The sequence below is a fragment of the Plutella xylostella genome, chromosome Z (assembly GCF_932276165.1).
Source record: "Plutella xylostella chromosome Z, ilPluXylo3.1, whole genome shotgun sequence".
Lineage (NCBI taxonomy): Eukaryota > Metazoa > Arthropoda > Insecta > Lepidoptera > Plutellidae > Plutella > Plutella xylostella.
In genome coordinates, this window is record NC_064012.1 from 12614652 (window position 1) to 12628978 (window position 14327).

Consider the following 14327-nt stretch of genomic DNA (forward strand, 5'->3'; position numbering starts at 1 on the left):
ATAATTTTGGGTTATGAATACGTAATAATAACGTAGCATTCTCAATATAAGAATGGAAATTATATATGGCGTTGTAATAAACGCCATAAAACTAAATGCAAGGGATCCTTGACAGTGACTCCTGTAAGTACGCAATAAATCAATCATCATTATCATCAACTATCAGTGTATCACACTCACCCACTGCGAGTTGGTACTTCACGAGCTTTTGAGTTACATACCTACATGGTCCACCTAAAACCATTGGTTGAAAAGTTGTCGATTGGCTAAACTATACCTAATAAACTGTCATAAGTACTTATGTAATTGATCATCATAATAACCTTTCAGGATTGCAAGACAAAAGTTTCATTAGTTATACATTCTACTCAATGTGTTCCAAATGTAAATGAAATAATAGTACAGTCAACAATGGCAAGCTATTCTAAGGAAGCTGCTAAAGGAAAAATATCAGTGTTAAACGCTTTCCAAAAAGGGATTGTATCCTTGAAGGAACAAGGAATACATTTGACGGGTACACCCTTACCAAAATTTAAAGCAAAAAAAGCGTCAATGTATAGACAAAGGAATAGATTTTTAAAAGTTACTAAATTATGCCATAAATCTGTTGAGAAAGTGCAGGTTCCAGATATGTTTACAAAACATTTACTAGCAGACTATAATGATAATGGTGTAAGAATTTTAATTTTCTGTCATGAAGAAATAGCACCAACTTTGAGTGAAGGTCATTATTTTATGGATGGCACATTTTTTTCTTGCCCGGTTCCATTTGGTCAACTTTTGTCGATACATTTGGACAAGAGTAGTGACATGAATGTCACAAATGTTGTTCCTGTGATTTATGTTTTATTATCAGACAAAAAACTGGCGACATATTTAATATTATTTGATTTGTTAAAAACCGTATTGCCTTACTTTCAACCAACAAAAATTACAGTCGATTTTGAAAGGGCCACGATAACTGCTAAAAAACAAAAATTACCCAACACTGTTATTGTTGGTTGCTATTTTCACTTTGTGAAGTGTTTACAAAAAAAAGGAAAGGCCACTGGTTTAAATAAATCGCCAGATACGAATTATATTCTCCAATTATCATGTCGACTACCATTGTTACCCATAAACTTAATACGTGAGGGATGGAACTATATAGTTAATGAGATGGGTAACAGTGACCCAGAGAGAAAATTTAAAAAATACGTAGAAAAATATTGGCTGAAAAATAATTTTGAAGCGATTTGGTGTGTTTTTGCAGAACGCCATCGCACCAACAATGCAGTAGAGGCATGGAATCGTATGATAAACCGTAAAGTCCCCAAAAATGTGAACATTGTGCAATTATTGCATATTTTATTTGAAGACTTTCAGTACGATGCTGATGAACGTAAACGCAAGAGGGATCTAATTACCAAGGATATGAAAATATTAGAAGCTCAGATACAACTGATGAATGGTTTATTAACACCTGGACACTTTCTCACCAAAATGGCATTATTATATTCCAATTACAAATAAACTTTTTGCGACATATATATGCAATTTAATTTTAAATTATCCTTAGATGTAGGTATTTGACATTGACAGAATCTGTTATCATTCTGAGCATAATTATATTTTCAATATAATAAATAGAAGTTATCTAATAAAGTGAATTCATTTATTTATATGTATCATGGCTTTCGTTATCGATGTTGAAGAATATAGACATTTTACAAGTGTACTTAAGGCAAAATGTATAAATAAAATTCGACACGGGAATTCTGACTACGGTAAAAGAAAATAATGATAGATGATTTTTGTATTATGGTCAACAAAACCAAAAGTACACTTGTAATATTCTCATTTCTTTTCAGTACCAAATTTATGTTCCTGTAAGATTAATTTTCGGGAAAGGTGTTTGAGAATCATGCTTAAGACAATCCACTTTTTAAAATTTGATGACTGTTGGGACGAAGTGATTGACGTATTTAAAAGATATCAGCTAAAACGTTTTCACGGTAAATAAATTGCACGGAAATTAGGTCAAGGGTAGTAAATTATAGTTTTAATTCAATGACATCATTTTATTTTACAGAAAACGAAATATTGAGAATCGGTGGTTGCATATGCTCAAAACAGCGGCCAACCGAACTGCGTAAAATGTTAATGCAAATACCATCACAAAAGTTTGAAGAATTTTGGTTCGCCATTGTAAATACAATAATTAGATATACATAAATAATAACTAAAACCCCAAATAAAATTTTACATTGCGTAGATTTGTTTTTTTCTTCTGTAGGATAATATATTATTGTACACCCGACGTCTAAAAAAACCGCTCCAAATGGGAATAATGAGACATTTTGTAGGAGAACATAAGTCTCACTATTACCATTCGGCGTTTCGTAATTCAATGGGAATAGTGAGACTGATTTGAAAAAGAATGCTGTCTCAGTATTACCACTGCAATGGGTAATGGGAATAATGAGATCTACCCGTAAACAGAGTGTCACAAAGAAAAAAACAAAAGAAGAAAAAACAAATGAATTAGGGGGTTTGAAACACAAATGCATGAGTAAATAGCTGTATGAATTTGAATTTTGAATTCCTAACCATAAAGGTAATATTTGAGATCAAAGTGGCCAGTACGACAAAACGCCAATTTCATATGTAAGGACCTAATATTTCATTCGTTTCAATCCAACATTTTGCACTCCAACATTATGGAATTCCAACTTTTTGTGAATTCAACATTCTGAAAATTCAACATTATGTGCCTGAGGGATTATTAGCGTCAATTAACACGTACCACAACCACACCACGTCGCAGCGACATAATGTGGTCAAGCTGTGGTTACGTGTGAATAGTGTGACAGCGGCTATTTGCAGTTGCGTTGTGGCAGCGACAAAATGTCGATGTGGTTGCGTTGTCGCTGTCATTGCGATGTGGTAACCACGTCGTCGTGTGCAGTTAAGGGTCAATTCAGACGTACCACAACCACACCACAGCCACAACCACACCACAACCACGCGGTGTGGTCGGGCTTATATTTTGTATTGACAATGAATAATCCAATTCACACGTGCCACATTATGCCGTTGTCATCGACCACCTGTGTAATACGACCACATCGCAACCACATCGCAACCACAACGCAACCACATCGCAACGGCAACGCCGCCACGCGGCGGCGGCACCGCGGCAACCTGTTTTCCGTATTAACTGCACACGACGACGTGGTTACCACATCGCAATGACAGCGACAACGCAACCACATCGACATTTTGTCGCTGCCACAACGCAACTGCAAAAAGCCGCTGTCACACAATTCACACGTAACCACAGCTTGACCACATTTTGTCGCTGCGACGTGGTGTGGTTGTGGTACGTGTGAATTGACGCTTATACGGAGAACAGGTTGCCGCGGTGCCGCCGCCGCGTGGCGGCGTTGCCGTTGCGATGTGGTTGCGTTGTGGTTGCGATGTGGTCGTATTACACATGTGGTCGATAACAACGACAAAATGTGGCACGTGTGAATTGGATTATTCATTGTCAATACAAAATATACGCCCGACCACACGGCGTGGTTGTGGTACGTCTGAATTGACCCTTACTTTTCCTTGTACTTTTGAACGTAACGCAGCCACTTTCGAGTTCAGACCAGTTACATCAAACAGAATTGATAAGTTTAAATCTCAATTGATCGGTAAACTTGACAACTGTATTAGGAGCTCTGAAAAAAATCCCAATGATGCCTATAAGGAAATATTTCAAGGTTTATCTCAAGAATTTGAAAATGTGTCCACTAAGAAAAAAAGTAGATGTTAATTGTAAATTAAGTCTTAATGATTAGGCAACATCGGGAATTTATAAGAGCAGTACGTACATTTACTCATGACGATAACTTTAGAGATTATGTAAAGAAATAAACAAAGATCTTCAAAGCCGTTTGCCACCAAGCTAAATCAGATTATATAAATAGAAAAATTAAAAACTCTAATAACAGGATTATTTTTTTTTTTTCCATTGACATTCTTTTTAAAAACTCAGTCCGTTGCTTAGTAAACGTTGTAGTCTGTGGTTCTGAGGCAACCCTAAGGTGGCTTCTTTTTCTATGCGTATAACCACGTATAACTTATTATGCACCGTAGTCCAGCGAAATAAGGCGCATATTTCCTCAAAAATAAATTGGTAGGTAATTAAATAAAAACGTGTGCGGCTGGAACGCGATCTAAATTAGATCTTATTGCTTATGGAATGGAGTCATATTTCTTTGAAAGCCATTGCGAAGATGGACTTCTGTACTGTTGCCCGAGCACAAGTTTCGATCCTCCGTTAACGTTGCGTATCGTTGAATCTATGCGATACCTAATTCGAATCTACAGTCGAAATCGATAGCATTGAATGCTAGCGTTGGCTAGGAGATTCGAAGGTTCGTTTAGAAACTGCTGTCTTAACCTTATTATATCCTAAATTTCGCATTTTTTTTGTTTTTATTATGAAAATATTGTTGAAATAAGTGCTATTATTTAATATTATTTAATTAAATAAATAAACAAAGTGAAATTAAAATAATTTTATCAATTATTTTTAAAAGTTGTTTTAATTTTATATCGTATTATGAACAAATATGGACGTTTGTGATTGTGAAACCAATTTGACGTATAGATTCAAACAAAAACGCTAGCGATAAAATTTCGTTCGAATCTATGCGTCAAATTGGGTTCGTAATCGCTAAAATGTCAAATTTATATGGGCAAAGACTTTCGAATCTATACGCTTTCGATACCATAGTCGATAGGTGAATGAATTTCGAATCTATACGCTTTCGATACCATATTCGATAGGTGAATGAACGTCACTGTTATTTTTCCATATGTTTGTGTAGTATCGAAAATTAGTATCGAATCCTGTGCTCGCCCTACTGGTACTAGTTATTATTCTGTGCCAAGGATTAGTTCATCAATTATGCGTCTCTCCATATTAAATTCTTGACAGATGGGTCAAAAAACAACCAATAATCCCTGGTTAATGGAATTAAAGTCTTAGACCCCCCGCAGACTGCAGACTTTTAGTCGGCCGATAGTTTGGTCGGGCTCGTATGGTAGTGCGCACATTCAACGATTATGTATCGGCCGATACTCCATACTGATTAAGAGCCCGACCAAACTATCGGCCGACTAAAAGTCTGCAGTCTGCGGGGGGTCTTAGGGTAAGTGCCAATTTCTCCATTCTCGGTTAGAGCATAACCAGGGAGTAGTGGTTAACTTTTGACACATCTGTCATGAATTTTATATGGAGATGACGTTTTATTTATAAATCAATCCCTGTCGGTTAGATAACCGACAATGGAGAAATTGGCACTAAGCATATAATTTTAATTAATCACAGGTACACATTGTACATGGCTGTTAGATGGCACATTATTATATATTTAGGTATATCTTTCTTACATTTTCATGTATGGGACAAATTTGAAGACTAGTTCCCTCATGTAAAGTATAGTGGCCATTACAATGAGCACCTCATCCATGCACGACCTTGGGTCACATTTCTCCACCAGTATACCACTATATTTTCTCCACACTCTCATGTCTATGGGATAAGTATAGAATTGTCCCTGCAAGAAGAAATTATGGTGACAAACGCTAGTGTAGCCATTGTGTGGTTTATTACAGACAGGATAAAAATATTACGGGTAGTTAAAAGAAAATAAAATTTAAGGCCCCACTAGATTTAAAATAACTTTAAAACATGTAAGAATACACTTACCTTTATAAATGCGAAAAAAAATGGAATGTTAAAAGTAAGGAATATGGAGTAAGCAGTGAGTTTATAGGCTAGACTTTTATCCATTGACAGTGGTGTCTTCAGACGTTCCCAATGAGGCACGTAGAAAATAATAATTCCAAGCATCTGAAATTTCACATTCTAGGTAAGATGGACGACCGAATGGCGTAGTGGTTAGTGACCCTGACTACTGAGCCGATGGTCCCGGGTTCTATTCCCGGCTGGGGCAGATATTTGTTTAAACACAGATATTTGTTCTCGGGTCTTGGATGTGCCCGTAAAATGGCAATAGGCCCGCCCCCTATTACATTGGGACTAACATACACTCTGGCGAAAAGTGGGTGCAGCAATGCACCTCTGCCTACCCCGCAAGGGAGTACATTAGTACAAGGCGTGAGTGCGTGTTTTTTTTTTGTTTTTTTGTTTTTAGGTAAGATGGTTTGGATTTTTAGATTAGACAAATGGTAAGCTAAAACAAAATAAATAAATCTGTGGGGACATCTCACACACGGCAATCCAACCCCAAGCTAGGCAGAGCCTGTGTTATGGGTATCGGACAGCTGATATATCTACACAAATATATAGAAAGATAAATATTAAATATAAATATAAACACCCAAGACCCGAGTACAAATGCAAAACAGTGTTCATAACCAACTGAGAGTTGGTTATTAATCGGTTACAAAAATTTTGCACTACCAAAATCAATATTCATTACTTATTTTTGAGATCTATTAATTAGAGAAGTGATGAAATCAGGGAGGGAGGGAGGGAGCTATGTTAAGGATACTTAATGTACATAGATGTAAGAACAGTGTAATACCAACATAGTTGCAATAATAAATGAATATGAATATGAATATGAATAATATGGTAAGATGTAGGTTATATTTCTTTTATTTCATTGAAGTATTGACGGTAAAAGATATAAATGAGACGATAATACTTTAGGGTCTTGCAACAAGGTAACAAGGACTGGTCAGTGGTATAGCAATGTTAAAGTCACTTTCGACTTTTACACTAATAGCCAACACCAAGCTCAGATTCAGCCGGACTCGTGGCACTAACATCTCACAAACATCTTGCCATCTTGTTTTATTCAATTTTAACATCGTCCCGTCCTTGTTGAAAGACCCTTTATATACAGGATGTTGCATTGCATGTATGTAGGTAGGTAAAGAACATTATTATAAAATGGGGCATGGTTACAAATTGTAGACCTACACATATTTTATCTCTTTTTTTCCTTCTATTAATACGAAAATTATAATCATCGTATGAATCTTGAGAGCATGGAGCGTAGTAAATTGGCCATGATGCTTATTAGGAATACTTACTCTCTCTAGTACAAACACTAATCCACAATTCGATATTGTTATAAATATTAATACGTAGTAGTTTTTCTTGTAAAGATTTGCCGCATCCATATTGGGCATTTTTAATGTTCGCAGCAATGCGTAACGCCAATAAATAAACATGAAAGCGTTATATCCTGACCATATTATCTGCAAGAAATATTGTAGTCGGTGAGGGACAGCATAGGTTAGGGTTATAATAATATGGTAGTGGTAAAAACCGGCCAAGTTCGCGACGGATTCGCGCCTTTAAACTTTCACCAAATGAAAAAATTAAACGTATTTATAGTGCCACAAACTTATCTGTTCCGGTGAGAGCGAACTAAATTGATCCATATCTCATTACTTACTAATTAATTGTATATTGATATAGATTAGATGGGTTTATTAAAACCTCAAGGGCAAATTACCACTACGGGCAAACTTAAAATCTTATAGAATGAAGAAATATAATACATTTACTTGAACTGTCACCGGAACAGATAAGTTTGTGGCACTATAGTCGCCTGTCAAACGTCTTTCAGTACAAAATGTTTTTAAAAAGAGAATGGCCAAATCTGACCTTCTTTGCAGCCACTAACCAAACCTATTTTAATTCAGTTATAAAGGTGTTGAAATATATAAAAAATCTAAACCATGAGGTTTCGGTTATATTAGGGTTCAAAAGTGAATGAATATAAAAATATTAAAATACGACTTTTATTAATTTTACACTTTTATTCTATTTTAAGTTCCCGTTGTCCCGAAGTAACATAAAATATTTTTTATCCAGGAATTAGGTATGTAAAGTAATTTTATGAATGAATGGCAATTAGGTACTTTGATTTGGTAATAAAGGCTTTATTATTATTAAGTAATTTTATGGTGATTGTTTTTATAATTTTAAATTGAATTTTGTCGGAATTCAAGACACGAATTTAAATATTTTTTTATTTTACTGCTGCTATTTAATAAAAAAATAATAGGTCGGCTCTTCGACGATTATATGACGTCATTGGCTTCCGTGTAGCCGTTGACGTCATCAAAATCGTACATTTTTATTCTCTTTGGTTGAAACTTTAACCTTGCGGAGCGTCTTGAAGGACAAATCATATATTATTATTTTTTGATAAAATAATCGGAATCCTTGAATATTTTATTTTATTAATAACGAGGCACTTATTAGGAAGATAATATCTCGAATTGTATAACGGGGTGTATAACGGGGTCCCATATATCATCACACGGGGCCCAAGTCAACCTCACCTGCACGTGGTGCACCCTGCTGACTAACGAACGAGGCTCTGACGACTCACCAACCCGCACTGGACCAGCGTGGTGAGATTATGGTCCACCCCCTTATGAATGCACACCAGAAGTCCCCGGCCTCTAGTGCCCGGCGGGCCCAGTGGCCCCGGCGATGACGGCAGCCGGGTCAACCCTGGGCCAGGTGCGAAGAATCTCCGGGCGGGACCGAACCCCCGTCAGACGACCACAGCTTTGAAAATGGATACAAATTCTTTGAATATCATAACGTATAATGTACGCACACTAATGAAGGAATAACGATTAATTGAACTGGAAAATGCTCTGAAAGACGTAAATTGGGACATTGTTGGTTAATCCGAAGTTAGAAGGCTAGGCGAAGAAACCGCAGAACGAGAAAACAACATTTTCTACCACTACGGCACCATCAGCGGCCTGTACGGAGTTGGCTTTCTTGTCTCCAAGAAGTGGAAGAATAATATTATTGAATTTGTTGGATACTCAGATAGAATTGCAGTTCTAAAGTTTCAAATATCATCGAAACAAACGCTAACCCTAATCCAAACGTACGCACCAACATCTTCGCATACGGACGACGAAGTAGAGAACTTTTACGACCAACTCAACAAAGCCTGCGACGATCACCGGGGCACGTGGACCATGGTCCTTGGTGACTTCAACGCAAAGGTGGGCAAAAGGCAAGAACTGGACAACGCAGATATTATTAGACCACACGGGCTTGGATGCCGTAATGAACGTGGCACGCGGTTGCTCCAGTTTGCTTTCGGACAAGGCCTTAAAATTAGTAATAGCTTTTTCTTTAAAAAAGCTCAACGTCGTTGGACCTGGGTCTCTCCCGATAATCGCACCAAAAATGAAATAGATTTTGCATTATCATCTCATCAATCTATTGTTAAAGACGTTTCAGTTATAAATAAATTTAAATACAGTTCCGACCATAGGCCACTACGTATAAAAGTTTTCTTTGACATCAAAATCTACCGCAAAATTATTTTCAAAAAACGAATAAAAAGACTCAACAAAGAATCTTTACTTCAAAATGCAGATCTGTTTAATTTAGAACTCCAAAACAATTTCAAACAGTTGACAATAGACATTGATGACGTGGAAAACCAATAAAATAGTATAAAACATGTTATTAATAAGGCAAGTAAAAAACAATAGCAAACTTACAACTGCAACAATAGCCCTTATTGACGAAAGAGAAAGATATGCAAAGTTCAGTTCAATATAATGAAATAGATAGAAAAGTCAAACGCAGTATCAGAAAGGACATTCGATCCTATAATACAAAGTTAGTCCAAATAGCAATAGAGAAACACACTTCCATTCGTAACGCCAAACAAGGAGCACACAGGTCAAAAACTTGGATTAATAACCTCAAAGATGAGAACGGAGTAAAACACAGTCACAGGGACACTATTACAAATATATGTACAAAGTTTTACAAACTTCTTTATTCGGATGCGAATAAGACAAATTTCTCGACAGAAGGTTACGTTCCTCCTGACCCTGATACCATCCCACCAATAACCGGACATGAAGTTCACACAGTACTGAAAAGTATGAGTCCCGGAGAAGATGGTATCACAACTGAAGCTCTCAAAACTGGTAAAATAACGTTAATTCCGCACATTGCTAATTTATGCAATACTATCCTCTATAAAGGTCAACTTCCACAAGGACTATGCCATTCAAATATAATTCTGCTCCACAAAAAAGGCGACAAATCGGATGTTGGCAACTACCGGCCTATTAGTCTGATATCTGTACTGTTTAATTAGTATACCTTGCACCTCTACTCCCATTAATTATGTTAAAATTGTCTCTTCCATCCAAAGGTTGTCTGGTAGAGATTGCTTTAAGCAATAAGGCCGCCTTTTTTGTGCTATTTTATATATAAGTTGTGAATTCTAATATTGTCTTTAATGGTGCAAAATAAAGAGTATTCTATTCTATTCTATTCTATTCTATCACACATTTATAAAATTTTCATTAAAATCATAGAAAACCGTATATCTGGTCAACTTGATTCCCACCAACCTCCCGAACAGGCAGGATTCCGCAACAGTTTTTCCATAACAGACCATTTGCACACCTTAAATCAAATTATAGAAAAATTTAACGAATTTAATAAGCCATTGTACTTGGGTTTTGTAGATTATAGTAAAGCCTTCGATAGCATAACTCATGAAGCCATATTCTCTGCACTACAAAACCAAAGTATAGATATAAATTATATTAACATTTTAAAAAATATTTACCATAACAGCACAGAACACATTAAATTAGACAATGCAGGCCCAAAATTTAGAATAGAGAAAGGAGTGAAACAGGGTGACCCGCTGTCGCCGAAACTTTTCACTGCCACTTTAGAAGAGGTCTTTAAGAAGCTAGCGGTCTCGTGGGAGCACAAGGGCATAGACGTCAGCGGCAGAAGACTTACCAACCTTCACTTCGCCGATGATATAATATATGATATATATACAAGATCTTAGCACGGCAAGTCTTGAAGTTGGACTAATGATGAATAGGACAAAAACCAAGGTCATGACCAACAGCGCAAAGGGTAGGGTCGAGGTAGACGGGCAATAAATACAATATGTCGATGAGTACATCTACTTGGGCCAGATAGCATCCTTCGAAAACAGTGCAGCGAGCACAGGATTCGATACTATTTTCGAATCTACACAAACATATGGAAAAAACAAATGTCACTTTTGGAACTTCCGAATTTGCCTTAATTTTGACAGTGACAGTTGGCGATACTGTTCTTTTTCAATATGTTTGTGTAGATTCGAAAATAGAATCGAATCCTGTGATCGCGCCTCTGGCAAGACAAGGAAGTCGAAAGACGAATCGACAACGCCTGGAAGAGCTTCTGGTCCATGAAAGAGCTAATGAAGGGTAGCCTTCCTCTGTCACTAAAGCGACAGCTCATCGACATGTGCATATTGCCCGTCCTAACCTACGGCGCACAGACCTGGTCCTTAACCGAACATCAAAAGTCCAAACTCAAGATTTGCCAACGAGCAATGGAGCGTACCATATTAGGTGTCAGAAGAATAGATCGCGTCAGAAACACCACGCTGCGCTCCTTGACTCAAATTTCTGACGTGGGCGCACAGTTGCCCGAGCACAGGATTCGAAACCTCCGTTTACGTTGCGTATCGTCAAATGTCACTGTCAAAATGTAAGGCACATTTGTTAGTTCCAAAAGTGGCATTTGTTTTTTCCTTGTTAGGTGGAATTTCACCAAACGCTAAACTTATTTAGTAGCCTGTCATACGTCTGTCAGTTAGTACAAAATGTATTTAAAATTTGATTTAATTTTGTTTAGAGTTTGGTAAAAGTGATCCTTCGTGTAGATTCGAAAATAGTATCGAATCCTATGCTCGCTGCACAGACCGCAAAGCTGAAGTGGGCCTGGGCAGGCCACGTCTGTCGCATGCACCCGGACCGGTGGGCCAGAGTTGTCACCGAGTGGGTGCCGAGTGACGGACGTCGGCGCCGAGGAAGACCTAGGCGGAGATGGCGGGACGACTTGGACAAATTCCTGCCTGAGTGGTTCGAAGTTGCGGGGGATCGCGATCGTTGGACAAAACATAAGAAGGCCTTCGCCCAGCAGTGGGACACAAACTAGGCTATATAAAAAAAAATATATCTCGAAACGGTTTTGGAATTAGCACCAAAAAATTAACATACCAAATTCCCACAGGAACACTTTTAAAAACGTTACTTAGCTCGAAGGAAACATCTAGTACAGTACAAAGACTTGATCTTTCAGCACCTATATCTTCGTTCTCCCATGCCTCACAATAATAAAGTTTAAAAAAAAATAAAAAAAATATGAAAAAATACTTATTTAAATTTAAGATTATGATACAAAAAGTATTGGTTGCAGTGTTTGGTAACAATTTAAGGTGGTGATATAGCAAGGGCTACCACACTAGGCTAGGACTGTGTCGTGGACAGCCAGTTTATACCAAGATATATTGTAGTCCGTGCTAAAATTGTCCAGGTCACATCAGTATAATGTTTCATCAATGGCTGCTCTGGTGGGTCATGGCGCCATAGAGATTTGACCATTCTCCTTTGATTTAAACAAAATTTTAAATACGTTTAGCGTTTGCCCTTGTCATTCACTTAAGACAAAAAATTAAAATTTAAATTATATAGATAATTCCGGTATCGTTGAATATATAATTACCAATAACACAAGCAGAACTATATGTTCCAAATATCTAAGTATTCTAATAAAAACACTCATTTCTTTGTGAAACTGGAATCCTTTGGCATGAATTCTGCAATTAAAAGCTTATTTTATACAGGAAGTTATGTTCAAAACAAAACATGGTGATATGCTGACAGCGCCTGTATTCGTTTTACTAGCACATCATTATTCGTCATTCATCAATAATAGTTTCACAGTACTTATTTAAAAAAAGTTTTTACCATTGAGTAGGAATGTTTTGCTGTAAAGGAACGCTGTTTATTTTTACCGCTGATCATAGTGAATGTAATAATTTGAGTATTATCATTGATATCGTTAATAATCGGTAACTAAGATAGTTTACAATATACTTTTATTTCTAAATTTTAAAATCCACTTTCAGATGTAAGTATACAAAGAAATAAAATTGGCCTGGTGCAGTCATAATTATAAATGCGATATAGCAATATAGCATAATAACTTACTATAAAAGCGTAATAGCTACAAACAGCCCTCAATAAAAGTTTGATTTTCTGTAAAAAAACGTTTTGAAATATACTTAGATACAAATAATACAACCTCTGCACATCTTCCATATAGGCTCTATCGATTTCCCACTGCCAGAAGAAATCATTTTCTCGCCTCCTCCATAATTTTAGAATAAAGCAAGCTGAAATATTGTAACTATTAAAAACCTACACGCTTTTAATCACCAAATACGAACCATAACAAGTTAAGAACAGTTTTGGTATTTTTTGTATCAAGTAATTTAATACAATAAATACTTAATACAGTAGATACTTACACCACAAAAATACGATTGTCGGGTACACAAATGTTTTCGCTATAGTATGCAAATGATCATTTACTTGACTTTCTTTGCAGAAATCATTTACCATTGCGTAAGGGCATATGTCGTAAAATTTGCAATTGGGGCAGATAAATTTATTCTCTGATAAGTATTTTGGTCTGTTTGTAACATTTGTATAAGTGGGTGCCTTGCAAATAATTTTTCTGAAACATGATATGATATTGATTTGATAAATCGATTTATCGCCAAAAAATCTAGCGATTTTGCGATAGCACGGATAATTAGTCACATACGTCATATCACTTTCATTTTTATGTAATTCATCCACAGCAAATATTAAAAGACCAACGAGTGCCAAAATAGCCGTAGACATGTTCAGAAATCCATAAAAGCCAAAGAATATGGCAACCTGAAACAAATTTGAGTAATTCATCACCTTCATTTTAATACCCCCATATAGGAACTATATGATAAAGAATCGGTATTTAAGAACCACAAGCCTTTGGAAAAGACTACATCTATTATGTAGTCTGAGCCTGTCTGAAACCTATGTAAACATTGTGAGATATGGCGTTTCGACTTTCTCCGTGTTAGGCATCATAAAGGTCACAGTTACAGTTAAATAAAGTCCATTTTTCTCTCTACCTTTTAGTTTGCAAGGTGCGGGAGAGCCTATTTAAATACAGTGAGTTGCCCGCGCGCCTCAGTTGGTTTTTGATTTTTGAAGTGAACACTTCGGCAAAATGGCTCAATGTAGCCACGGTTCTCGTCGGCTTCACTCCGACGGGGAAAAATATAATATTGAATTTGCGGAGTCCTCGCTGCCGGGAGCTGTAGCGTGATGCGGACCAGGCGGCGCGGGGCCTGTCGGCTGCTGCGCACGCAGCCATTGCTGAGGATTTCGCAACGAAGGTT

At 36.8% G+C, this 14327-nt stretch overlaps 1 protein-coding gene across 2 annotated transcripts in view; it reads right to left on the bottom strand.

The window, feature by feature from the left end:
- The window catches only part of LOC105380640 (anoctamin-6), a 99146-nt gene that overhangs the window by 45656 nt on the left and 39163 nt on the right, over nucleotides 1-14327 (bottom strand). For both annotated transcript variants that reach the window (XM_038121799.2, XM_011550232.3), the window contains exons 8-14: nucleotides 13706-13821; nucleotides 13407-13615; nucleotides 13181-13271; nucleotides 12599-12692; nucleotides 7105-7272; nucleotides 5750-5893; nucleotides 5431-5597 (exon numbers count right to left, since the gene is read on the bottom strand). In XM_038121799.2, coding sequence (XP_037977727.2) covers nucleotides 5431-5597; nucleotides 5750-5893; nucleotides 7105-7272; nucleotides 12599-12692; nucleotides 13181-13271; nucleotides 13407-13615; nucleotides 13706-13821 — 989 coding nt within the window. The remainder of the gene's footprint in view (nucleotides 1-5430; nucleotides 5598-5749; nucleotides 5894-7104; nucleotides 7273-12598; nucleotides 12693-13180; nucleotides 13272-13406; nucleotides 13616-13705; nucleotides 13822-14327) is intronic.